The sequence below is a fragment of the Elephantulus edwardii genome, unplaced genomic scaffold (genome assembly GCF_000299155.1).
Source record: "Elephantulus edwardii isolate Elephantulus edwardi_28Jun2011 unplaced genomic scaffold, EleEdw1.0 scaffold00453, whole genome shotgun sequence".
In the NCBI taxonomy this organism is placed as follows: domain Eukaryota; kingdom Metazoa; phylum Chordata; class Mammalia; order Macroscelidea; family Macroscelididae; genus Elephantulus; species Elephantulus edwardii.
The window spans coordinates 468,486-494,713 of record NW_006400203.1 but is presented as its reverse complement, the minus strand read 5'-3'; the positions used below and the strand labels follow the sequence as shown (position 1 = coordinate 494,713).

Sequence of the window (26,228 nt, the reverse complement as noted above, 5' to 3'; positions counted from 1 at the left end):
CCCTCTGCACACTTGTTTCAGGTGGACCTGCCACCTCCTAGCCATCTCCTCCATGAACCCCCCACCCCCACCCCCAACAGTTCTAGTGCCTGAACTCTTCCTTTAGGCACACCCAGAAATGTGCATCTATGCCCTGTCACCTGGTCCATGTCCAGGGCTTTTTGTCCCCTCTCCTCTCATGGCCTCCTTTCTCCTGGATTTGATGTGCCACTCAGCCCTGATGCCCAATTTATGCCTTTGGGGAAGTCCTGGTTTCTGACTTCCCAAGGTCCCTTCTGTTGTCCACAGCATCTGTATACTTGGGATGTTGTGAATTCTGCTGCTGATCAACTTCTGGGAGCTGGGGTGCTCAAGTTCTTGGAGCAGTTTCTCAGAGGAATTTGAGAGTAAGAGGACAGAAATGAAACAGTGCTAAGAATGGATGTGTGTTGATTCTCTCTCTGTCTCTTAGTTTTCCTCAGCACGTCAGTCAGAGGAGAGCTGCCTGCAGCCCCTGAGAAGCTGGGAGTCTTGGGGTGTGGGGATCTTGGGCCTCAGCCTGTGAACTGAGTGCCTGTGGGAGGGCAGGCAGCCTCACCTTGTGGTGGTGCTGGGAAAGCAAGACCTTGTCCTTACCTTGCTGGTGTCGTTGGGGAAGTAGACCTTGTGGCAGATGCGGGTGACATTCTGCTCGGCAGCCTCTACCTCTACTTGGTGAGGGGGCTGCTTCCGGGGCCCTGACCTATAAAGGACAGGACACTGTGGGCAGCAGTCCATACACTTTGTGGGCTTAGCCCTGGCCTTAAGACTGGGAGTGGGGAGCAATGCTTTCATTCTTTATCTGATTTATATGTAACAAGATTGACCAGTTAAGAAATATGCATGAGATAGAAAGGATTAAATTAGAGGCCCCTATCTGGAATACTCAACACATATGACCCCTCAGAGAGGACAGAAGAGTTAGGCCTAGTGTCATGCTCAGGGGCACATGTGGAAAGACATAGCTGTCTAGTCTGAGAGCTCTGGGGGTGGATGTGCTGGCAGGTGGGAAGACAACAGGGGAGTTAGGCAATTCTATCTATCTCTATACAGGCAAAGTTGCCACTAAGTCACAGGTAGATACAGACTGATGCAAGGATTAACTGTGGAAGGCATAGGCTTCTGACCTCAGCATGCTTGTCTGGAGTTAGGGTGGACAGATGGGCTGCTTCTGGCCTCCAGGTAGTTAATTCTGTGCCTCCCTGACTTCCTGGGCCTCAGCCCCACTTCCTCCCTGAGGCTCATTGGAGTGGTTCTCTCTACACTGGTGCCAGTTTCTGGAGAAGACAGTCCTTCAGGGGAGTTGCCAGAATACCTGGCACTGGGGCTATCTGTACCCCTGTTGCTGGCCTGTACTGCTGGGCACGGCTGACCCTGGCTGGTGTGCCAGTGAGCACTGGAGAGGTGGCTTACCTTAGGGCTTTCTGGATTCGGAGGCTGCAATCAAGTGCCAATAGCTTCTTCTTCTGAGTGTCCAGGAACTTCTGGGCATGGGGCAGCAGCGCCTTGCCGGGTGGGAAGAGGCCTGTGCATAACCACAGCAGCTGCCAGCCCTTCTCTTCACTGTGCCTGCATGGTGGGGGGAGGGGTATGGGCAGCTGCTGGTTGGGAGGAGTCCCTCCTGGGGTTCAGGACAGTCAGGCAATGTTGGGGAGCTGATATCCAAAAGATTAGATTTTGATATTATTTTTTTTTTGTGGTTTGAATCCACCAGCTTCTCTGGGGAAGAAATGAAGGCTGTCTCCTCGTAGGTGATTTATGTCTTCTGAAGACTCATTGGAAGGTCAGCCAATTGGTTCCAACTCAATGGCAATGAGCAAAGGGGAAGAGACTGTGGAGTATATCAGGGCACGCTGGCCAGTGTGGAGACCCACCAGGCCCAGGTAAGATCTTACTATAGAACTGCTGCCCAGCATTCCAGAGGACTTCCTCTGCTATGACAGATCAGTGCCCATTTTTGAAGGAGGCCATTGATAATGAGGCTGTATTGCTCTTTTATGATCTCAGCCAAACTGTAAGGAATTAAGGCCCACGGCCTTAAAGTACTCCGTAGAGTGATGGGAAATCCTGTTCCCTGACAGAGCATGTTGTCCTCAGAAATAGGTAGGGGTCTTTTCCTAGTGGTGAGAGTCAACAGGACAGACCTAAATTCCAATCCTTCCTGCTGCTGCCTGAGCAAGCTGTGCAGGCTCCCACAGCTGCTGATTCCCCTCTGTGCACAGGCATAGCATCCTGACAGGTGGATGGGCTGTGTGTTGCCTGTCCCTCAGCCAACCTGCTCGAGTTGTGTGTCAGCTGCTTTAGGATCTGGCAGTACACCTCATCCTGCAGGGTCGCCTCCTGGAGTGCTGGTGCAAAGATCTGGTCTGTGAGCTCCAGGGAGGACAAGGTCTGTCGAGAGGGGTAGTCACCCATATACCTGAGGATGGGTGTGGCTGTCAAGGAGAACTACACCTTAGGAGAAGGATTTGAAGTCTGTCATTTCAGACTTGGCCCCATGCTGACCATTAACACTGGCACAAGCTGGTCCTCTGAACACATGGCTGGAGTCCACACTGATCCCCATTTTCAGTCTCTTACCAACCCAGTACTTAATGGGTCCCTGGACCTAGGTTCACACTGACCATGACCTCAGCCTTATACTCACTATCCCTGATCCTGGCCACACATTAGCATTTAGTCCTGAACCATCCTCACCCTCAACCTCGATTAGTACTAGTCCTGAACCACAGTCCACACTAACTTTTCTTGACCTCAGTCCTATGGTGGGCTGTCCTGCACCCTAAGAGGTCAGCCCCTTTGTAGGGTTGCTATGGGAACAACAAGGGTACAGTACAGTAAGGTGCCCGAGGAGACCACTGACCAGGGAGGATATCAATAAAGGTCTGGCAGGCGCAGTCCCTCAGGTCGGTATTGGCGTGGACGTGCTTGAGAAGCGGCTGCCTCAGTGGCTCAGAGGAGTGGGCCCACAGGTAGCCCTGGGCCCTGGCCAGGGGCAGTGCAGCTCTGCTGTTGGTCTCCTTCTCTCGAGCCCTGCCAAGATGGAAGCGTTATGGTGTTGTCTGTGGGAGCTACACTACTAACACAAAGCCCACACTTCTCTTGGGTTCTGAATCCACCAAAGGCTCTCCTGGAGAGATAGACAATCTCCTTCCATACAGTTTACAGCCTCAGAAACCCAGAGAAGGGGCAGCCATGATAGGCAATCTCCTCCCATGCAAATTACAGCCTCAGAAACCTAGTGAAGGAACAGCTGTGAGTTGGTTTCAACTTGATGGCAGTGAGTTTTGAGTGAGCCATGACAGAAGTAAGGCATTCAGGCTGCCTCTTGGATTCACTTTCATGGCTCCTACTCTCTCCTACTTTCATGCCCTGTCTCCTCCCTGACTCCCTGGGATCCAAAGCACAGTAGCTATGAAGGCTGTGCTCTCTGTACTCACAAGACTAATCTACAGCTCTCTGAGGGTCTGGGCTGCAAGGGCCTCTGCCATACCTCTGTCCATAACATTCCTCCATGACTGTTGACTGTGGCTGCCCCCATGAGGTCTAGACTAGGGCAGGTACCTGAAGAACTCATGGGAGAATTCTTCCAAGGTGTGTGGCTTCCCCTGGGGCTGGTCTTCATGTGAGGGTTCTGCAAGCTGCCTCTCTGGGGTCACCAGCTTCCGCTTCTCAGGTGACATGACCAGCAGGCTCTGTGGAGACACAAGCACTCAAGCTCCTGGGGCCCCTCCTCAAGGAACCCCCTAGCTTGGTGGCTCTGACTTGAGAGAGGGACTTGGCCTACTCGCTCTGGTGCCGGCACTCATTCAGTCCCTTTAAGCTCCCCCTTTTCTTTTCCTTTCCCTTAGGGCGATCAGTGCCACTGTTTGGGGTGCAGTCACTTGAAGATCTTCACACTCATGGCTCACTTGCTCCACAGCCATCTCTCCAGGAGTGTCTCTCACCCATCCTGGTTCTCCCTAATTCAGGCCTGCCATTAGAGGGAGCTCACATCCCATCATCAATCCCTGAACAGCCAGTTCTGCTGTTTGGAAGTAGTTTGTACATTTGTAATTAATGTTATTAATTACAATGTTCCCTAAGGAGTATTGTTTTCAGTCATGTATTGCTAAGCCCAGGGAGCTCTGGTGGACTAGTTATAAGATTGCAGCTGGCTGCAATCACAAAGGCAGGTGGTTTGAATCCACCAGCTGCTCCAAGGGAGAAAGCTAGGCAGTCTCTTCCTGTGTGATTTACTGCCTCTGAAACCAATAAAGGGGCAGCTATAGGTGGTTCCGACTTAACAGCACAACATTGCAAATACCACACAGACAGTTGTTTGTAGGCGCTGTGGAGGACGAATGAAGGTGCTCAATATGTGTATGTGAGAGTGTCTGCTGGTCCCAGCTTCTCTACATCACTAGTGCGCTTGATGGTCTTGAAGATCAGGGCCGGCTGGGAGAGCCAATGTTGTGAGGAGACATGGCTGCCATGGCACCAGTTTACGTGGAACTGAGGCTGGGAAAGGCTGGTCCAACCACACACAGAAGGAAAGGGAATGGACCCTTACTGATGAGGCCTACCTGGTCTATGCCATCATCACTATCACCCACGGGGCATGAAGGGCTATGGAGTGGTCTAGTGTCCAAGTGATCTCTGGACTTTGCAAGGTGGGATGCAAGCCCCTGTGATGAATCCTGGTTGGTGTCTTAGTCGAACCCTTCTAAGAGGTGGAGTTGCATTACCAACAGCTTTGCTGAGGGCTTGACAATGGTCGGGATGATGTAGAGGCACTCTGCGGGCACCAGCCCCACACCGCCCATCCTGTCACTCTGGCACAGAATCCAGTTCTCAGAGGCCTGCAGCCCTTGCTTCTCTGTCAGGATCAACAAGTCACCCTTCTTGATAGTCAGGAGGTTGGCATCATCTGTGGGTAAAGGTCACACACACGGGGACAAACCCCACTGTTTACTGGATTCTGTTGGTTAAGCTGTATGCAGGCATACCTTGACTTTAGCCAAGGATTTGGGTACAGAGCAGTCACTGGGGCCCTTGGCAGTAAAGGGTGAAAAGATGAGACCCTCCAGGTGGAGGCTCAATGCGCAGGCCCATCTCCACACCCCTGAGCACACCCTGGGAGCTTCTCTCTCATACCTGCTTCAGGGCAAATGGGTGGGCAAGAGAAGGGAGAATGTACAGACTGGGACCACCACACTTGGGCTGTAGTGGTGGTACCCATAGGCATGGGCTCTCTGAGAGGCTGAAGACACCTCCCTCTTTTCTGGGAGTGCTTTGGGAACAGAATAAAGGGGCGGGGATCACACACACATTAGTGCTGACAGGAGATTCCAAAACCCTGGCCTGCAGTGATAGTGATAATTTAGCACCTGCTCCCATCTGCATCAACAGAGTCTGACTCTGTTCTGAAGTCTCTGTATGAATCTCACCATAATTGCCTACTGGAGCTGTGCTGTTGTGGGGTTTGTGCTCACACCCTCCCCCATGCCTCTGCGAGTTGGAGCTGCTAGACCTCACCCTACTTCTGCTCCCACTGGAGTAACTCTGGCTTAGTCTGCATCTATAAAGTAGTGTAACAGGGTACAGATGATGTTTAAAGCCCAGAGGGCAGTCAGATTGTTCACTGGGGGGCTGATTATAGACTGGACCTTCTTCGTGCTCAGGCCAAGATCTACTCTGGAAATCTTGAGATCATCTTTTCAAATGCTCTCATCTTGCAGAAGAAACAACAGGTGAGAGAAGGCAGGATCTTTCACAAAGCTGCTCACAATGGTAGGCTATAACTCTCCTCCCACCAAGAGCACCCCACCCCCCGCTCACAGTCTTCCATCAGCTGGCATGGGCCCCTTGTTGTCCTCCTGATGGGCACCTGTGGCTTTCCTGTCCTGCAGGGCTATGGCAAACACGGACCGCTCCTTCAGTCCTTCCAGGAACATGGCCACCAGACCTGCAATGGCCACGCTGCTTGGGGTGGCAAATTCATACTCCTCTTGATGCAGTGTGGAGAGTGTCAATCTCTGCCCTCCTTTGGCCGCCCTGAGAAGAAGCAGGGAACTGACTAGAGGCCTCCCCTCTTCTTGATCAGCATCCCAATGGTTCTGTCACAGAGGGAAAGACTTTCTGGAACTGCAGATGAGGGGTGGTAACTGGCCAGGCATAGAGCCAGAATCACTGAGAACACTGGCCCAAAGCTCTAAACTCAGAGACCCAGCTTCAGCTTGAGAAAGCCAGCTCTGGGAAAGTAGGGAGGTGGTGGGTACAGGATACTCACAGGGTGGCACACACAGTGCAGGTTGTGTTCCTTCTCCATCACAGGCTCACCCTAGACTGTGAGCTACTGAGCATTCACCTGCTAAGTTCACTTACTTACAGAATGTATGCTGACAGCATCCATGGAGGTGCCCAGAATATAGTCAGCCTCAGCAGATGGAAGGTCACAGAGTGTCCAAGTCATAGCCTTGGACAAGGAAACCAAAACAGCCCCAGCCATCCAGTCAGCATCCCCTCTTGGCAACATTTGCCATGATTCTGAGACTGTAAATCTTAATAGGGATTGCTGCTATTATGCTGGTGAGTCAGAGCTGACCTCCAGCGGGTTTTCAGAGGTGTGAATTGCACAGGAGGTGATTGCCCATTTTTCTCCTGAAGAGCAGCTGGTGGATTAGAACCACATTCCTTTGTGTTGGCAGCACAGGTTCTTGTCACTAAGGCATCAGAGCTCATGCTTGGAAAGGTGAAGGAAGACCTTCAACCAGGTAGATTGACACAGTGACTGCAGCAGTGGGATCAAGTGGGTCAGAGACAGTGAGAATGGTACAGGGTTCAGGGACAGGTTCAGATCTGTTATTCATAGGGTTACTATGAGTTATACTTGACTAGACGGCACAACAGTAACAAAGCAATTAGTGGATTCAAATCACCAGGTTCAGATCTGTTATTCATAGGGTTACTATGAGTTATGCTTGACTAGACGACACAACAGTAACAAAGCAATTAGTGGATTCAAATCTGCCTTGAATGTGCACCAGCTACAAGACTACAAGTTAAAGTACTCATTCCAAGTGGATCTGGGATTTTTAAAAAGCTGAAAGGGGTAGAGTAAATCTCACAGGAGTACCTAATGAGGCCTAAGGAGAGTAGTTCCCAATTCAAATGACCATCAGGGCATACCTGTTGACCTCTGTCTCCCCACCCCATGGATCCCAGGGACAAGGAGGCCCTTCTCTCCTGTTTCTGAGTTCCAGATGAATTATTTCGAGGACTAAGGTGGTGATTTGGTGTGTCTTCCCTCAGGGCACCCACCTGTTAGTGACCAGACCTGTGACCTCTGGGAATGAAAGTTCTAACAGCACCTTTTCTCTCTGGTCTAGGAAGCACAATCCCTTCCAGGTTACAGCCAAGACAAGCAGAGCCTTGGGTAGCTGGGGACCTGTGGGGAGAAGTGGTGTGAAGCTAAATGTGGGTCTAGGGTCTGGGACTCCCCACCTTTCAGGTGCCATTACCAGAGAGCGTGGTGACTTCAAACAGCCTAGCAAAGAACAGTGGCCAGTGCAGCCGGGCTGTGTCCACCACCTCCTCCTGGACGGCCAGTGCTGCCATCTGCTTCTGAGTATACTGCGCCTGTGTGAATGAGAACTGGGCTTATTGTGGTCACTCTCTCAACTCACTGTCACCCGCCCTGGCGACCTGCCCCCTCACACTACCCTGAGTCCACTGCCGATGGGCAGTGTATTCATTTGATGATGTATTTGCCATGTTTCCACCTTAGCTCTGGAGGCCAAGTCAAAGGGCTCAATCTACCAGCTCTTCTGTGGGAGAATGATGGGCAGTGTCCTCCCATGTGATTTATAGCCTCCCCAAAAGCCAAAAATGGACTGGTTCCAACTTGATGGCAGTGAATTTGAGTCTTCTATCTTAGGTAAGGCAAATGAATGCCTGAGGGGGTGTGGGCTGGAGAAACTTTGGTGAGCTAGCTTCATTCTCTGCTTTCTCTCCTTTCACCCTATAAGATGTGGTTTGGACCAGGAAGGAGAGCTTTTCACTTTAACATCTGGATGCCTGATGGTTATAGGGGAGAACTTGTTTTGTCTTAGCACAGAGGCTGTGTCTGTCTATGTGCATGGTTCATGTTTGTCTTTCTATGTGCACCTGCACATGTGTTTTGCACATCTATATTCTTGTCTGTGTATATGTCTCAGTGCACATGTCTGTGCATGTGTGTTATGAATTTGTGAGCATATCTGTGTATGTGTGCATGGGTGCACTTGTACTTGCCCTTGTCTACACATACTTTTCTTTGGGTCTAAATCAGTTTGGAAGTTGTCAATATGATGTGGTTCTACTTTTGAGTGTATTTCTCTATTTCTTTATAATAAAACTCACATCCGTATATCAGTATATAGATAAACATTCACTAGTCTGGAAGGGTACATGCTGAAATGCTGATGATTTATTTGAAGTGGTATCAGTGATGCTATGTTTTAGTATTTTTTTCTCATGTTTACTTATTTGGTAATGTTCATATTTTAAATGTTTAATAAAAAGTCAGTGAAACTATCCTCAATTTGGGAAAAAAGTGATAGGGTATGGACATTTCCTATTTTTTATGCTCACCAAAACCCCTTTCTAAAATTACTCATGTTTATTTGGGTTCATGCATTCCTCTAATCTCAAATATTTATCTTGGTGTCTGAAAATTTCTTTGTCTCTCTCCTACTTGTATCTACTCCAGCTAAAAAACACCAGAAATGGCCAACAGGTCTTTGCGGTCCTGAACCCTTCCTGTCAAAAAGTATTACTGAAAGATGCTACTAAAAACCTGTGGAAAGGAGGTTCTGTGGTCCAACGTGTTTGGGAAATGTTTTGGGGCAAAACAACTAGTAAGTGATGTGCATTATGATTCACTGGCAGTAGCACAGAACTGGTCATGTTTCCTAAGTCATAGGAGAAAAAGCATGGTCATTGGGTTGAAAGGGCCACTGTGGCCATCTTCTGACTAGAGTAGTAAAATGGAGATTGTCATGGTTGACAATGGTTGTCACTTCGTTCTTCTCTAAGTTCTAGTGGCACCTACTGTCTGTGTCACTCCCCTGGCATTTATGTTCCTGACATTAGGCTGTCATTCCTTTGCGAGCAGGTATTTCCTTTTAATTCTTTGCTTTGGCCTTGGTCCAGAGTGTTTCGGGCCAATCGTGGATCATTAACCTCTAAGCTTTTATTTTTGATGGCTCCACATGCACAGCTGTCCTGCAGTAGCTGCATTGGTTGGGCCTAGGCACCTGAAAAAGCTATACTCTGCAGGTTCCTGAGGAAAAAAAAAAGACTCTAACATTGAGCCATGAAAGGATGCAGACCAGGTTGAGAAATAGTGTGTATTGGATGGATGCCTCTTCTTGGGATGAAACTTTGAGAGCAGAGCTGGAAGCTCCTCTTATGAGAGAGCTCTGAGAAGGTTTCCTGGGAATGGCCATGGAGGAGGAAAGCGGGAGTCTCTCAGGTGCTCTGCCCTGGGTTCCATCACATGGGGAGCAGACTCAATTGTGTTAGAGGAGGACAGCTTTTCTACTCTCAACAGAAGCACAGAGCATGCACAGCCTTGCAGGGGCTGCAGGGAGGTTGCTGGAGGTCAAGAAGAGGAAGCCTCTCAGGGAACAGCTTCAATGTGGAGGCCACAGAACAATTAGTGGTCAGCACCTATGGATATCCTCATAGGAGGAATGGACACAGGGATGTGCTGCCTTCCCCACACCCCAGATTCACTTGAAAAGAGGAAAGAAGGTAGAGTGGACTGTAGTGAAGAGTTGGGCTGAACTGCTTACCTCTGAGGAGACTGGGCTGTCTGTCCTGAATTGCCAAGTGTTACTACTAACTGGGGCTGGGAGGTTCCATGGGGAGGGTCAGGCGTGGAGACAGAAGAGCTCCATCACCTTACCTTGCCCATGCTTCAGGGTGCACTTCCATAGGCCACAGGATAGGTGTGCTCAAACTGCAAGATAAATGCCCTGGGAACACTCCACGCCCTCCAGGGGCATCTGGGCTGTGAGGGGACTGACCTTGGCGTGGGCAGCAGCTACAAGGCTGGCCCACCTCTCAGGTGGCTTGGTCCTGTACAGCTTGGCAGGGATGCATCTGGGCAGCAGTTCCTGGATTGCCTCTCTTCTCGCCAGAGTGCTGAACTGCACGTAGCAGTGCTGGGCCAGGAACTCCACCAGCTCTTCCTCCTGCACAGGATGGTGAGCATGGCCAGTGAGGGGTGAAGGGCCTCCTCAGAGGAGAATTGGTTGGTTAGGAAGGACTTGCCCTGTCCTGAATAAAACCTCCATGCACCATGATGGCCCAGTGAGGAGCAAACTAAAGAGAGGGAGACCCTCCCTGTGCCTCTCCACCACCTCTCAGGGAGCCATGGAGGAGGTTGGGAGGAGGGAATGTTGATGTTACTCCTATCGGTGGGGCAGATACAGACATGGACTTGGTCTTCACGGATCAGGAAGAGTCTGTTGGGACTTAGATGAGACTGTGTGTACAGCCTGGTAAATAATCCTGCTGTCTAGGAGAGTCACTAGAAGCCTGCCCTTGGACCACCTGTCTTCGAAGCTTCCTGTATGCAGGGCCTAATCTGTTGTTGCTGCTCCCTAGTGGTCCAGCCACCAGTACCAGAGTGGCCTTTCCTGGCTTAATCTGAGAGAGAGTTGCTCCTCCTGAACTGATTCCAGGTCTTTGTGAGCACAGGCAGTCTCAAGTTTCAAAAAAACTTTACAAAATAAGTACTATCACTCTTGGAACTTTCTATACAAAAGTCCAAGGCTCAGATAGTGGACTCACACCACCCAAAAAAGACGTAGGTGGGATCTGAACTGGTCACTAGGGATCCCTGCCATGTTCTTGACTATCAAGCATCGCTGCCTCATAAATAGAGATCCTGTGTGGCATCCTTGTTCTAATAGAGGAAACTTCCCTACCTTCTACTGAATTAATGAATCTCAAAGGCTTGGCTGGCAGACTTTGGTCTAAGGGAGAGATGATGAAGGTCAGGCCTAGAAAGGATGATGCACCTCCAGCAGAAAGCCCAGGACCTGTCTCACTTTCTGCCTTATTGTCCATGGTGCTCCTATTGGCAACACTCAGCTTTGCTTTCTGCTCCTTTGCATTCTGCTTTCTGTTTCCTTCTGAGGCCTGTGGACCCTCTGCTCAGAGTGCTTTCCAGTAGCCACAGCCCAAGTTATCCCACTTTTGTGCTGCCTCCCTGCCCTGGAATCGAATTCTCCCTTCATCTTCTCACCCTCTCAAAGCTGTATTCACCCGACCATACTCCATGGACAATTTGGTGATAGATGAGCACGGTGCTGACAGCATCTTTCCTGGAGTCATGCCAGGGGGTGAAGAACTCCTTCCGGAAGTAGATGCGCCAGGGTGACTTGCGCTCACTCTCACCCCGCTCCCGAGTTAGTTGTTCACACTGGCCAATGGCGTCCATCACATGGTCATGCTTGCTACCTAGTGACCAGAACTGAGGCCAGAACCAGACAGTGAATCAGTGGCTGCTAAGAGCCCACAGCTGAGAGGATGCCCAGTCTTTGCACATGTATGTATGTAAGAAAGCTGTGCTTGTTGCAGACTGTCCCCAAAGAGTAGGGATCTGAGAGCTCAGCCAGGTGCAGGGCCAAGATGGCTGCTGGCTGCTTCAATTGAGCAGAGGAACTGCATCTAGGTTCCCAATGGGTTTCCTGAAATGGGCCTGACCAAAGAAAATCAGGTTAAATGTGGTTAATATAACATGGCAGTGACACTTGGTTAGTTGTTGTGTCTGTGTCTGTGGTTATGAGGTATCCACAGAGTAGGTGTGATAATCTAAGGTGTGGCCATGCAGGATTTAGGTGGACCATATTAGTAAGACACTTCCCATTGGATTATGTAAGATGTACAGGGACCCAGTATCAGTGCAGGGGGACTGTGTCTGGGGTTTGGTTACAGTCTGTAGTTGGTGTTGACTCTGGGCTGCACTGGTGTGACAGGAAAGTGCCAAGGTGTGGATGTGACGCTGTTTGGGGGCTAAGGTACAGCTGCTGGGGTTTTGTATATGTATTTTGGATGAGGAGGGAAAGCTTCTGGTTATAAAGGTATTTCTAGGTGTGTATGTGTATGTATGTATGTATGTATATATGTGAGTATGTATACATTTGTGTATGTTTGTGTACACATGTGTGTGGGGGCCAGGTGGACCAGAGGTGAGGGCTTGAGCTTGGGTTTGACATAGGTCCTTTGCATGATGATGAAAGGATGATAACAAAACTTGAGGAAAATACCTTGTTGTATACAGCAGCATGGAGAGAGAATCCCAGGTGGTCGTCGAGGCCCTTCCTGTGGCTTATGTGCATACAGACTTCCTGTGCTGTGGAAGCTGAGTCAACCATCACTGTTAGGCTCTCTCCTGTCACCAGGATGACGTGGACTGGGATATGTTTCTTTGACTTAACAGCCTAGGCAACAGATGGGGGATTCAGGACCCTCTGCCCTTTGGACTCAGACAGCTTTTAAGGATTACCTTGTGGTTTCATGAATCCCAGATTGAAGACCAGCCCACCATCTCCATCCTGGCTATATGCCTCTCCTAAGCCCACTGCTCCTTCTTGCCTCTCTCATGTTTCCTGAGGCCTGGGACCTTCTGTAGTCCCACTGTTAGTACAGGACTTAGTCAAAGTTAATAGGGAGACTCCAAAGACATCTGTTGTCTGTTGGGAATACTATAGGTTCAGGAACAATGCTCTTCCCACATGTTCAGGAACAATGCCCTTCCTGCATGTCCACCATCTGGCCCAATTTCAGACCTGAGTCTTGAGCTTTGGTGAGCTTTTAGTATTACACACGGTCAGACAAGCTCTCTCAAATTTCTAAGTCTAGTGATCTGGAACATATTTGCATCAATGAGAACCTGTTCCTCATACACAGCTGTTTCTAGTTCATCTGCAATTGCAGAAATTATGAACCAAGCAAATAAAGTTGAAGAGTTTGAGTGGATGGTAATAAAAGGTTAAAGGATTATGGCAAGAAAGAGGACCATTCTAGGAGAAGGTGCTCACACTACTTGTCACCTAATCCTGTTGGCATCTACCTGCAGCTCCAGCCAGGTGGGGGGCTCTGTGCGTACTCCATTGACACAGGTGCGCCTAAGACGTTCAGCACAGAAAGGTCCATAGCCTGCTGGCCCTTGACCAATGAAATTCAGCAAATACTAGTGATGAAGGGGGGAAAGAAAGAAAGACACTTAGAACAGAGACTAATTCTTTTAAAAAACGTAATTCAGTATTTTTCCAAGTGCATTGAAATGGGCATTCACACACTTAAGGAATATGAATCAGTATCCAAATTGGGGAGAAATTTGGTCATATGTACCATAGTCTAGAAATGTTTATGTCCTTTGATCCAAAAATGAAAATATTTCAATTTATACATCCATATATATGTACATAGCATATTTATATAAGTCATTATGTTAATTTGAAACCTCATGAATGTCCATCAACAAGTTAAGTACAGCACCTTCTGGAACGACTGTGTAATAGATGCCATTTAAAGCTGCTTCCTGCTGCCTCCCAGGGGAAAGATGAGAAAGTTCTGTATATCTTCTGAACAATCACAACTATGGTACGGGAACACCACAGAAGCCCAGAGAAGATGCCAACGAGAATTATTGCTCAGTGGAGGGGTACTTCCATTCTCTTTTTAGAGGATTTCCATTTTGTACATATTACTTTAGCATTGGAACAGAAAGGTGTCTTACGGTAGCAGAGCCTGGGACTAAGACTTGGGCATGCCTCCTCCAACATGACTGTGCCATTTTCCACTCTGAAGACTAAAAGGGGGTCAGCAGCTGACCCTTGGATTGATGCCACTCCCAAGATTCCTTTGTCATTTCCTTAAACATTTCATTCACTGCCTCAAAAAAGCTCCAGAGATATGGCCCTGTGGACAGAGTTGGGGCTGGAAGGAGCTAAGCCCAGCACCTTCTTTAACATATGGGGTAAGTGAGGCCTAGGGAAGTACAGACACTGCTGCTTATATTAACCTAAGATCCAGAAGAACTGGCCAAGGATTTCACTTTTTGGAGTAATCCCTCCCTTGCCTGGGCCCTCCAACCTTCATGAATCTCTCCGAGGGTGGGAAGCAGCCCACGCAGAGGCTAAGCAGGATCCAGCCACGAGCCAGGCTGCTTGTTTGGGAGTTCTCCGAGAGCTGCTTGCAGATCTGGCAGTACACCTCATCTCTGAAATACAAAGACCACCAAGAGGTCAGACTAGGGGCTGGACAAAGAGGGAGAGGGAACCTGAGTGGAGTCTGAGGAGCCTGGACAACCCCCCCTTTTGCATCTAGGTGAGGTCATGTCCATGAGTAGCCTTCAGCACTGATCTTTCCAGCTTCCTCACCTCACTGCTGATCAATCTATCAGTATTTATTGTCTATAGTCTCACCCAATGCTAGTCATTGCCCAGGACCAAGTTATCTCTGTTGTTTTCCCAGAGCCTAAGGACCTCCATCCCTTCAGCCCTCATTTCCTAGCTCACTTAGTCCCATCCCTTCATGTATCTTTCTCATAATTTCATCCTCTTAGGTTTTTACTCTCATCCTCATTTCCTTACTTATTTGACCCTCAATGTCCTGATCATTCAGCCTTCTTTGCCTTGGCTGTCTAGTCACAGATACAGATGGAGGAGGCCTCCAGGACTCTCCAGCAATAACTTTCTCTCAGCAGCAGGACCTGGTCTTCTCATAATTATTTAAAACTTTTGCTTTCTTCCTAACCTATGCAGGGCCACTCATCTTCCTTTGCAGGATTAGAAAAAGATGAGACTTTATGGAAGGGCCCTTGGCTCTTCACTACTGACCAGCTTCCACCACTATAGGTTCATGAGATCCTCCTTCTTATTAACTCAAACTTCTTATTACAGTGTCCTGTTTTGATGTTCCACAAGCCCTTTAAGCCAGAAGCCAATGTCTGTGCCCTGGTAAAGAATGTGCTGGACGATATCCAACAGCCAACTCTTCAGGAGAGAAAAGTCTTGCCTTTTTGTATTTGAAGAATTCCATAGTGTAAATATTGCCACTAAGACCCATTTCAAGCTACATCATATTGCCACTCATAACAATTGGAGAAAGATGTGTATAAAGTGGCTTTTGTGAGCTGATGAAGTAATCTTCAGTGCACTCTCACTTCTATACCACTTTCATCCTAGACTTCTCTCCTGTCTCCCAAAACCATTCAACCCTCACACCCTACCACCTTCCTCCTGATCTCCTGTCACCTCCTCTCACTACTACTTTCTTATCAGGTCTGTCTGACCTCTGACCTCTGGGATAACCCTTTCCTGATCTCCTGCCTCTAGGCTCCAACCCTCCATGTTGTTGTTATGGAGATCTTTCTGGAACTCAAGTATGATCACAGTAATCTCTTGATTAAAACTTCTCCGCACTGTCCTTAGAACTAAATCCAAACTCCTTGGCCTAGGTGAGATACTTAGCATTTAGATTGTTTCAAGACACTATGATAACTAATTAGAAGGAAGAGAGTGAACAAGATCACAGTTTCTTGAAACAATGTAATGGATCTCAAATGCTAAGTATCTCAGCTAGGCCAAGGAGTAATCAAGAGATGAAAGTGGTGCCCATCTTTCTCCTGCAAAACTGTTGGATTCAAACTGCCAGAGAGGTACCACATTTAGGTTAGCAGTCATTTCTCTAAAGACTACACCATTAGTACTTTCCATGCTTCTTAGGGAGTTCTGGTGGCTTAGTGGTAAGAAATTGTGCTGCCTACAAAAAAATATATGGTTTGAACCCACCAGCTGCTCCGTGAGAGAAAGATGGGCCATCTCATCTCATTTCATGTGGTTTATGATGTATGGCTTCTGAAAACCAGCGGGAGGGTCAGCTATGGGTCAGTTATGACTTGATGGTACTTAACAACAAGCTTCTTAAAATTTGCATAAAATTTTTAAATAAAAATGTACGAATATATATATATATATATATATATATATATGTAAACAACATCCATCCATCCCATTCATCCACCATTCTCTCTCTCTTTCCTATTGTTGTTATCTACCATCAAGTCAGAACCTACTCATAGCTGACCCATCAGCAGGTTTTCAGAGGCAGTAAATTGCACAGGAGAGATTGCCCATCCTTCTCCCACAGAATTTGAACAATGTGCCTTTGGGATTGCAGTGCAACCAGTCTATTACCAATAAGCTACCAGACGTCCTGATATATTTTATAAAGGAATTTGCACATTTACATTATTCAGATTTGTACTGAAGTCTACTATAAAATGAATCATGAATCTATGATGAGTATGTTCATAAAACTGGGCTTTGCTCATGGACTTTCTTAATGTAGAGCAAGTTCAAAACCTTTGGTAGATGTATTATTTGCTATGCTTCTCAGGACACAGGAAGCAGAGAGGCTTGGGGACCTCTTGGGGAACAGAAGCAAGGTTGTGACAAAAACCACTGAGGGGATCCACTATTCTGAATAGAGGGGTAGGCATGGGACAAACCTGAGGCTGGGCCGTAGGATGGCATGGGCCACAATGAAGTGTACCTTCTCCAGATTTGACATGGGTTGGTCTGAGACGGAGCCATCAGATTCAAATACTTTCTCTTCTACTCTCAGCTGGCTGGTCACCTTGAGACCCAAAGACAGCATTCAGGACACATGTGACTCCATTTGTGAGGATTCCACAGGTAGCAATTAGACTGGAGCCCCACCAGTACAAGCCCAGTTGCAGAGAGGAGACTGGAACTCTAATCTCTTAGACTTGGGCTCACCTGGTGGGTGGTCCCAGGGAACTGTTTCAGCCTCCTGGAGGAGAGTGCCTTCATTCCTCTGTCCCAGTGACTGGACCTCTGTGGGAGGAGACAATTGTTGAGGGAAGGTGAGTGGTACCTTTGCTGGGAGATAGTAGGTGGTTGCTCTTTCTGCTCTGCAAGGTAGCCTAATAATTCGAATGCTCACAGGACAGCCTCAGATCAGTTACTTGTTCTGGTCCTCCCCCCACCACTGTAGGCTTCAGATCCTCTTGTCCTTCTACCTTTTGCTTCTTGCTCTTGCCTGCTCCTTCTTCAAATGTTGGCATGAATCTGTCACAGGTGGGAGTATTCATGTTGTGCAAACCTCTTACAGGGACAACTTTCTTGTTGCTACTAATCCCACTCTAGGTATCTTGCAGCTATGTTATTGATGCAACAGTACCTGGCTGTTCTATGGCTTCATAGGCCTAAAGTGGCCTTCTCCCTAGGCCGTCATGCATGGCTTAGAGCCCTTAGGTGGAAATGACTCAGGATAAGAGGGGTGACTTAGGAGTGACAGGCACCCAGCTGCCTTTAGCCCCATCTTAGATGTCCCTGGCCTCTATGATTTCAGCTCTAGCATCCTGTTGACTGTTTCCCCACTCCTCCTATACCCTGTACCCCATCCCATCCATGACACTGTTTCAGCACAGTCCCCTCTACTGGAGCAGTTCCATCTCCCCAAGCTCCTTCTGATAAATTTGCAAAGCCCTGTTTCAGGTTCTATCTCTCCCAGATCTCACAGCACTCACATGTATTGGTTATTACCCTCACTTCCAGGTGAGATAAGGGGGGTAATGGGGTGTCTTGAGGTAGGGCAATATTGGTCAGGCATAGGCTTAGCCCCTGGAGAACTGAGCCCTGTCTTCTCAGTTCCAAGATTGTAAAACCCTTAGGCAGTGCTGGGTCAGCGGTGTTTCTGAGTTTTCGCCGTCCTCCCCACGCACAGGGGGGCTCTGGTGGCCTAGTGGCAAGAAGCTGCTCTGCAATCCTGAAGGCACGCTGTTAAAGGCCACCAGCTGCTCCATAGAAGATGGGCAATCTCCTCCCATGTGATTAACTGCCTGTGAAAACCCACTGGAGGGTTAGCTGTGGTTCAGTTCTGACTCTATGGTACACAATGACAACAACAACCTCATGCACAGCCAGAGGCATGGCTGATCTTGGCTTGATGAATGAGCTTGGATGCTATCTGTCCCTGAAAGTCAGGGATCAGAATAATCTAGGTTTCAAGGCTGCTCTTTTCTTATTTGGCAGGTAGCATTTGCCCCGGCCCCTGTGATCTGTTAGTTTCCTGGAAGAGATCTAGAAACAGGAATAGTTTGTTGTAAAACTGAAAGCTTATACAGAGCAAAGATGCTTAAGGACCTGAGAGTCCTTAGCTAGGGCATAAGCCATCTCTACTGGGCATCTTACAGGAATAGGGGACACCACCTTTAGGCTGGAAGTGAGGGGTTGCATCTCATATCTGAGTAAATTATTGGTGACTTAGTGGTGCCCTGAAGACTAGGTGGCTAAGTGTTCAGCTGTAAATGGAAAGGTCCAAGGTTTGAACTCACACAGAGACTCCACAGGAGAAAATACCTAGCTATCTGATTCTGTAAAATTCTTTTAAAACTTTGTTGCTGTTGAACTGACCCTTCTGTGGGTTTTCTGAGACTGTAAACCACAAAGGAAGAAATTGTCCATCTATTTAACTCAGAGTGGCTGGTGGACTTGCACTGTCAGGGACAAATTAGCAATGTAACTCCCCTGATCACAGTTTAGGAGACCCTGTGGAGTAGTCCTGCTTTGTCCTTTAAGGGCACTGAGTAGAACACCATGGCTAGCTAATGGTGGCACAGGGATTGAAGGTGGCATCTGATGGCTGTTGACTTCCTGAGGTGCCAGTGAGGGGGCAGAGGGAACACTCAGGAGCATGTGCAGGAAGGACACCTCCAGGCTGTCTTCCTAGAAGTCCTTTGTATGACAGCCTCCCACAAAGTCCCATCTGTTGGCCCTCACATTCTGTGGGTCTTCTCCCACACTGTATCTACTTTGAGTTTGTGTGATCCACAGAGTATGACTGAGTGAAGGGGTAGGACACAATACAAGATAATAGGCTCCTCTTGATTCTGCTTCTTGCCCTGTTTGCTCTGAAGTAAGTTTTCTGTCATAACCTATAGCCTCCTGGGAGCCTTGTGGAAAGCTCCTTGAGGTGAGGGATGGAGATGTCTTGCCAACAGGCTTGTGGGAGTGCTGTCTTGGGGGCGTGTTCTTCAGCCTCTCAAGCTTTAAGTGACTTTAACCCCCAGATGCATCCTGACTGCAGCCTCAGAAGAGATGCTGAGCCAGAACCACACAGTCACTCCTGACTGCTAACTCTCAGGTGGTGATGTCAGGTGATGAATATTTGCTGTTTTAAGCTTCCAAGTTTTAGGGTAATTACACAGCCATAGGAGACTAATATGTTTTATAGAGTCTACACTTTCAATGACAAGGGAATCAAAGTGTGGGCTTGCAAAACTTCCATCTAATGCCCCGCTCCCAAGTGACCATGTGATCCCAGGCAACAGGATCTTATAGACTTTGGTGCGGCTAGTCTGCTCACAGGTTTCCACTGATGTCCAAAGAGAGCCCTTACCAGTTACATAGAGTGTGGGTGGAGGTGGGTTCCTGACTGTAGGTGGTTCTTGAGTGATTTCATGCTATGTTAAGCTTCTCTCAAGTAGTTTCATTAATACTATCTAACTAGGGCCTTGGAAAGGATTTTGGACCAAAATGAAAATGAGCATGAATTAACCCTGCAATGAGAGATAGGACAGCTTGGCCTTTGAATGTAAAATGAATTAAATTATAATCATCAAGTATATTTACTATAAATTAGGGACCCACTACTTCACCTTTCTGAGCCTTAGTTTATGTAGCTATAAAATAAACTTGCCTGGAATTTAAATGAAGAGATACACAAATGGCCAGCATCTTCTGTATTGATGTTATTATTTTATGTGCTTTAATCTTGTGCAAGTTAGATCTAATATTTAAAGACAGGGAATCCTCTTCATTGATAACTATATGACAAAAGTCCCGAGTGCAGTCCTGAGAAGTTCAAGGTTTGATTCAAGACTGAGCAGCCCCGGGTGATCCTAGCTTAAGGGTTGGGTTTGTATCTCCTCTCCCAGGCCTCAGGCTGAGTGCTGTACTGCCTGCCAACCTTGTACCACACCTTTGCAGAGCTGCCATGCTGTGGAGACTGGGTCTTGTCCTGGATGCACAGCTTGTCCTGAACTTGCCATGTCACTGAATTGCCATGCCAACTGGTCCCAGAAAGAACCACTGGCTCCGGAAGATCCCCCATGAACCTCAGAATGATGTTCCACACAGCAAGTGCGACCTGGGAAAACAGAGGGTCCCTTGGAGCCACAGCTGCAGTACTGCCCACCCAATACCCCAGATTCTCCCATGTTCCCTCCCAACCACAGCCCAGACTCTGGCTCTGGGTACCAAACAGTCCATATCATCTTCATGGTAGAGCAGCGGATGTTGAAGATGTTGCTGGATATGAGTATAGCTGGCAGATTTCTGAAAGTAGGTTGCGGCAAACTTGGGAAAGGTATACTCAGTGAGGTTGTCTAACTCCTGGTCTGGCTCCTCTGCCAAGGGGACTGTATCCAGGTCTATCTCAGGTAACAGCTCAGTCCTTGTTTCCAGATCCTAGGGACCAAGTTGAAGGCAGGGATGAGCACCAGCAAGTCCTCCAGAAAATAATCAGCTAGTGACCAGTGTGGCATGCATCTGCCTAGCTATTTGTAGGGAGCTGAGAACGCTATCCCTCTCCCCATGTCTGAGACCTCCCCATGTTGGCCCCCACACCTTGCCACCTCCTATGGTTCCTCAGAACCAAAAATATGCACTGAGGGCAGCAGGACAGTTCAGATCAGGGTGTGGTAAGAGGGGCCCTAGCAAGCCAGTGCTCTGAGAGAGAAGGGGTGCTACATCACTGCAAGACCAATAGTGTCCATGTAGTAAAGGCACTAGGAAGAATTGCAGTTGTAGCTGGGACTGCAACAGCATCTCAGTTTCTTCACCTCTCTGCACCACTGGGGCCTGTGGCACTCAATTTACCCATCTATTCTGCTGTCCCACAGAAAGGTCAGGGCCTATAAGGGGTCCTTCAGCCTTCAACTGAAACTGAGCCAAAGAATGGCAAAGGTGTGCCTTACCTCAAAGCCCAATGGGGCCTGGCCTTCTTGTCCCCCAATCATTGAAGGGAGGAAGCCAAACACTTTCTCCACCATTTCTGTGTCTGTGATGGTGTCATAGATAGACTTTCGTTTTTTGGCAAGGAGGGGTCTTGGGTCCTTCTGCTGTGCAGCTGGGATGACCAGAAGTCCCTGCATGCATCCATAAAGGGAAGGTTACCACAGTCTGCTGTGCTTTGAGGTAGATGTGAGGGCATCTCCGTCTACACCTCACAAAAGCAAAATACACTCCATCCTGTCACCATTAGTGAAGAGAAACAGATTTTACTCTAAAATGATAAATTTTAATAGCTAGAAGTGACAAGGGATCAACCAGTTGGGACTTTGCATTACCAATGGAAAATCAGGGCCCCAAACGGGGGCCTGTGAGCCACTCCCATTTTACTTGGTTTTTGTAGCTGTTCCTCAGTCCACCATGTACCCCTAAGCTAGCATCCATCTGCACAGTCACTGCTCTGCTCATCTGGTCCTTTCACAGAACACAGTGGACTTAGTGGGAGATTTCTCAAGCCAGTGCTACTGCATAGGTAAGGCTAGTTTATAAACATCTTGGGATCACTGGGGTGCAGAAACATGCTGCTGACTTGATGTATCTGACAATCTGCTCTCTTACTTGGTTTGTTCACCTAAGTAGAAAGGTAATCAGTACTGCAATGCTTTCATCTCCATAAGTCCCCAATGCATTGTGTCAGAAAAAATGAAGCTATGTCTAGCTAGTCCACTGGAAGAGTCAGTTCTTGTAAGGGTGAAACTTCAAAATGTAAAAATACATTTCATGGTAATAGTCTCTGCTCTGCTCTTCCAGGCACCCCACGGCTATGCTTGGTGTTTCTCTACCCTCAAATCTTCCTGTCACATTCCAAGAACCTTTTTTTTTAATAGTAAAAATAGATTTATTAGAAAGTCACATTGCAGACAGCCCTCCTTGGAAGGAAGTATGGAAGACAGGCCACATTACAATAATCGTCTTCTTCCATGCAACCATCCCTTCCATCGCTCACATGGCCTTGTTTCCTGTGCCAGGAGGACAAACTTCCTTTTATGAGAAACCACTTCCAAGCTTGGGTTAGTGGAATGGGACTGGCAAGCATGACATTCAGGCTACAGATATAGGACTGTTCTTCTCTTGTCCTCTAAAAAAGTCCCTGCTGGGGGTGTGAGGTGGGGCGGGGGGGGGCAGGGGAAGACATGCCTCCCATGCTATACAGCCTTTGAGCTGAGGTGGAGGTAGTGTTGGAGTGGGAGGGGCTGGATGTCTTGAAAATCGCCCAATAACAACTTTAGACATGGAGAGGGGGAAAGGCGAGCCTCTTGTGGCATCTAAATTTCAACCGATAAGGAGGTTCCCAGTTTTTCCTCTAGGAGCTCTGGTGGCCTAGGAGTACTCCTAAAGGCACACAAGTAATTAACTGCCTCTGAAAACTCCCTGCCTGTTCCCTCATTGTGGCTCCAGCTCTACCTCCCCTCATCTACCCAAAAGTTTAGGGACCACCTACATTGCCTTTGCACTGCTGGAAACTCCGACGAGCAGCCATGCCCCTTGCATACGCCTGGATGACCACTACTGCTCTTCTCCTGTCCTTGACTGCCTGGCGCATCAGATAGCCCCTGCATCGGGCCTGCAGATGGACTATCCTCTCCTGAGTGGCCTGGTACTGCCTTACCAGTATCCGGCTCCGTGCAATTGCCTGTAGGCGCTCGAATCCAAGGAGGATCTGCAAGGAGAGACAGGATTGGCAGAAGGGAGGAAGGCTCGTGTGGAGCACAGAGAAGTGCATGGACCCTTCTGAGAGGGAAGAGTGCACACAGCAGTCCTGTAGAGATCTTTTAGTCTAACTTCATAATTACCTGCAAAAGGCTGGAACTAAAGTTTTATTTACACACTTCAAGCATGGCCATAGTTTGGGAGTTATTACTGGGACGTAGAGCTAGGCACACCAATAAATGCTAAATAAGAATATGTTAAATAGAATAAAAATTGAAGTGGTTCCTAGTAGCTGCTAACAGAGAATTTGCTTGTAATTTTACACTGGTGATTGAATTTCAGAGACCTCACTTTTCACACTAGTTAGGAGCACACCTGTGTGGAGGTCTAGGCCCAGCTCCATTGAGCTAATCCTCAGTAGTAATGAAAAAAAAAGGTACTGATAAGTGAATTAACACCAACTTCTGTGTTGCAAACCTCCCCTGGGCCACATCAGTCAGACACTGACTCCCTGTGATGTCCAGTGGAAATATGGCATCAGATTTTAGCAGATGGGCTCAAGTCATCAGATCAGAATTCAACTACCATCTTGGTCAAAGGAGGCTCCCCTTCAGCATATGCTAGAATTTCTGGAATTGAGATTAAGAGTGGCAAATATAGTTTGAGAATATTCCTTAAATAATTCTGATCCAGGAAGCATGGAAAGAAGGAAGGAGTACACATAGTATAAAAAGGAATTGGCTAGCACAGAAGAATTTAATGAAACAATGTATGAGCAAGAGCCCTGGTGATGAAGGAAGATGTTCAAGCTGTTCTGAAGGAACTGGCAAAAAACAAGGCCCCCAAAATTGACGACATACCAATTGACATATTTCAACAAACAGACACTGCCCTGGATGTGCTCACCAAGTTGTGCCAAGAAATCTGGAGGTCAACTACCTGGCCACTGACTGGAAGAGATCCAAATTTGTTCCCATTCCAAAGAACGGTGACCCAACAGAGTGTGGGAATTATCGAACAATTTATTAATATCACATACAAGCAAGATTCTACTGAAAATTATTAAGAAATGACTGGAACAGCCTATCAACAGAGAAATGCCAGATGTGCAGGCTGGGTTTAGAAGAGGCCATGGAACTAGGGGTATTATATCTAATGTTAGATGGATCTTGACTGAAAGCAAAAAGTACCAGAGAAATGTCTGTCTGTGTTTCATTGACTATCCAAAAGCATTTGACTGTGTAAATCACAGACTATGGCTAATTCTGAGAAGAATGGAAATCCCAGAATACTTGATTGTGCTTATGCGAAACCTATACAGTCGTCAGAACAGAGCAAAAAAACAGTACATGGTTCAAAATCAGGAAGTGAGTGTGTCAGGGATGTGTCTTATCTCCATATGTTTTCAATCTATATACAGAACAGGCCATCTGGGAGACTGGGCTCCATGAGGCAGAATGTGGCATAAGGATTGGAGGAAGACTTACCAACAACCTGTCTTATGCAGATGACACAACCTTACTTGATGAAACTGAAGAGGTACTTGCTCCAGAAGGGCAAGAACTGCAGCCTTCAATATGGATTAAAGCTGAACATAAATAAAGAAAACAAAAATTCTTGCCTGTGGGCCTATTGGCAGCATCATGATAAATGGAGAAGAGATTGGAATTGTTAACAGCTTCAGTTTGTTTGGCTTCACAATCAATGATCTTGGTACCAGCAGTCAAGAAATCAAAAGATGAATTGCATCAGGAAAGTCTGCTGTCAGGGACATCTCCAAAGTACTGAAGAGCAATGATGTCAGTTTGGAGACTATGGTGCACCTGATCCAGGCCATGGCCTTCGCAATTAATTGCTATGCATCAGAAAGCTGGAAAATGACTAGGGATGATAAAAGAAGAGTTGATGCCTTTGAGCAGTGGTGCTAGAGAACGTTATTGAATATACCGTGGACTGCTAGGAGAACAAACAGGTTTGTCCTGGAGAGGGTGAAAGAAGGCTGCTCCATGGAGGCATGGATTTTGAATCTCTGTCTGTCATATTTTGGGCATGTTTCAAGGAGGGACCAATCCTTTGGAGAGGGATACCATGCTTGGGAGAGTGGAGGGACAGTGCAAGAGAGGAAGACCCTTGATGAGATGGATTGAATCAGTGACTAGGGTAATGCGGGTAGGTGTGTCAGAGATAATAAGGTTGGTTCAGGATAGAACAGGGTTCAGAGCTGTTGTACAAAGGAGTAACAAGCAACTTGATGGCACATAACAACAACAACAACAACCATCTAGGCATTAGTTTTAACATGAAAAGCTGTTTCTTATACAAAAAAAGAAAAAAGACTAGCCAAGTTCTAGTTATTTTACTCTGTATGAAATTAATAATTGAAGCTTCCCATTTGTGGTTCACATTTAAATAAATAAACACTTCCAATTTCATTGAGAAGTATGAAACATCCTCCCCCCCCCCCCGCCCACTCGCATTTATATTGTTTTCTCACCAGCTTGAAATTCCTCCGAGTGCTGAAGCCTTTCCAGTTAGCCTGGAGGGTTGTGGCAGCTTGCTTCTGTCTCAGGAACTCCTTCCTGGAAGGGAATGCAAGACATGGAATAGCCTCGGACATTTTGAAGTCTTTGAATAAAGACAATCTGAACCCTAGACTAAGAGAGTAAACATACTTTGGGCAGGTTGTTGTTATTGTTGTTATGTGCCTTCTAGTCGCTTGTGACTCATAGCGACCCTATGTACAACAGCCCTAAACCCTGCTCTCTATCCTGTGCCAATCGCACTGCCTCTGACACACCCATCCCAATTACCCCAGTCACTGAATCAATCCACTTCATAGAGGGTCTTCCCCTCTTTTGCCATTAAGAGGGACTATTCCTTGGAATGGAATATCATGCATGGAAAGCTGGAGGGGTCAGTGAAAAAGAGGAAAATCCATAATGAGACAGATTGACACAGTGACTGCAGCAATGAGCTCAAGTAAGTCAGAGATGATGAAGATGGCACAAGACAGGACAGGGTTCTGATTTGTTGTTCATAGGGTCACTATGAGTTGTACTCTACTTCACAACACATAACAATAACAATGCAGAAGTAGAAGGGAGAAGGGAAAGGATTTTCCTAAAGCCTTAATATACAAAAAGACTAATGGCTCCAAATTAACTCACTACTACCCAGTAAATTTCTACTCATAGGTGACTTGAAAGTAGAGAACAGAACTTCCCTAAGAGTTTCCAAGGCTGTAAATCTTTATGGCAGCAGAGTGCCACATATTTTCTCTGAAAATTAGGTTTAAGTCACCAATTTTTAGGTTAGTAGCTGATTCAAACCTCGAGTTGCTATAATCAAGGATGCTTTAGGCAGAATGTTAAATGATCCAGGAGGTATCAAAAGAAGATGGAAGGAATATACTGAGTCATT

The 26,228-nt window shown here is 47.3% G+C and overlaps 1 protein-coding gene across 1 annotated transcript in view; it reads right to left on the bottom strand.

Moving 5' to 3' along the window:
• The window catches only part of MYO7B (myosin VIIB), a 191,006-nt gene that overhangs the window by 3,592 nt on the left and 161,186 nt on the right, over positions 1-26,228 (bottom strand). Inside the window, exons 18-37 of the mRNA XM_006902807.1 lie at positions 25,303-25,387; positions 22,600-22,818; positions 21,065-21,235; positions 20,346-20,555; positions 20,068-20,235; positions 16,571-16,698; positions 14,152-14,278; positions 13,127-13,246; positions 12,321-12,494; positions 11,297-11,524; positions 10,071-10,238; positions 7,521-7,638; positions 7,321-7,447; positions 5,888-6,054; positions 4,746-4,927; positions 3,583-3,713; positions 2,894-3,051; positions 2,294-2,447; positions 1,432-1,587; positions 616-721 (exon numbers count right to left, since the gene is read on the bottom strand). Coding sequence (XP_006902869.1) covers positions 616-721; positions 1,432-1,587; positions 2,294-2,447; positions 2,894-3,051; positions 3,583-3,713; positions 4,746-4,927; positions 5,888-6,054; positions 7,321-7,447; positions 7,521-7,638; positions 10,071-10,238; positions 11,297-11,524; positions 12,321-12,494; positions 13,127-13,246; positions 14,152-14,278; positions 16,571-16,698; positions 20,068-20,235; positions 20,346-20,555; positions 21,065-21,235; positions 22,600-22,818; positions 25,303-25,387 — 3,097 coding nt within the window. The remainder of the gene's footprint in view (positions 1-615; positions 722-1,431; positions 1,588-2,293; positions 2,448-2,893; positions 3,052-3,582; positions 3,714-4,745; positions 4,928-5,887; positions 6,055-7,320; positions 7,448-7,520; positions 7,639-10,070; positions 10,239-11,296; positions 11,525-12,320; positions 12,495-13,126; positions 13,247-14,151; positions 14,279-16,570; positions 16,699-20,067; positions 20,236-20,345; positions 20,556-21,064; positions 21,236-22,599; positions 22,819-25,302; positions 25,388-26,228) is intronic.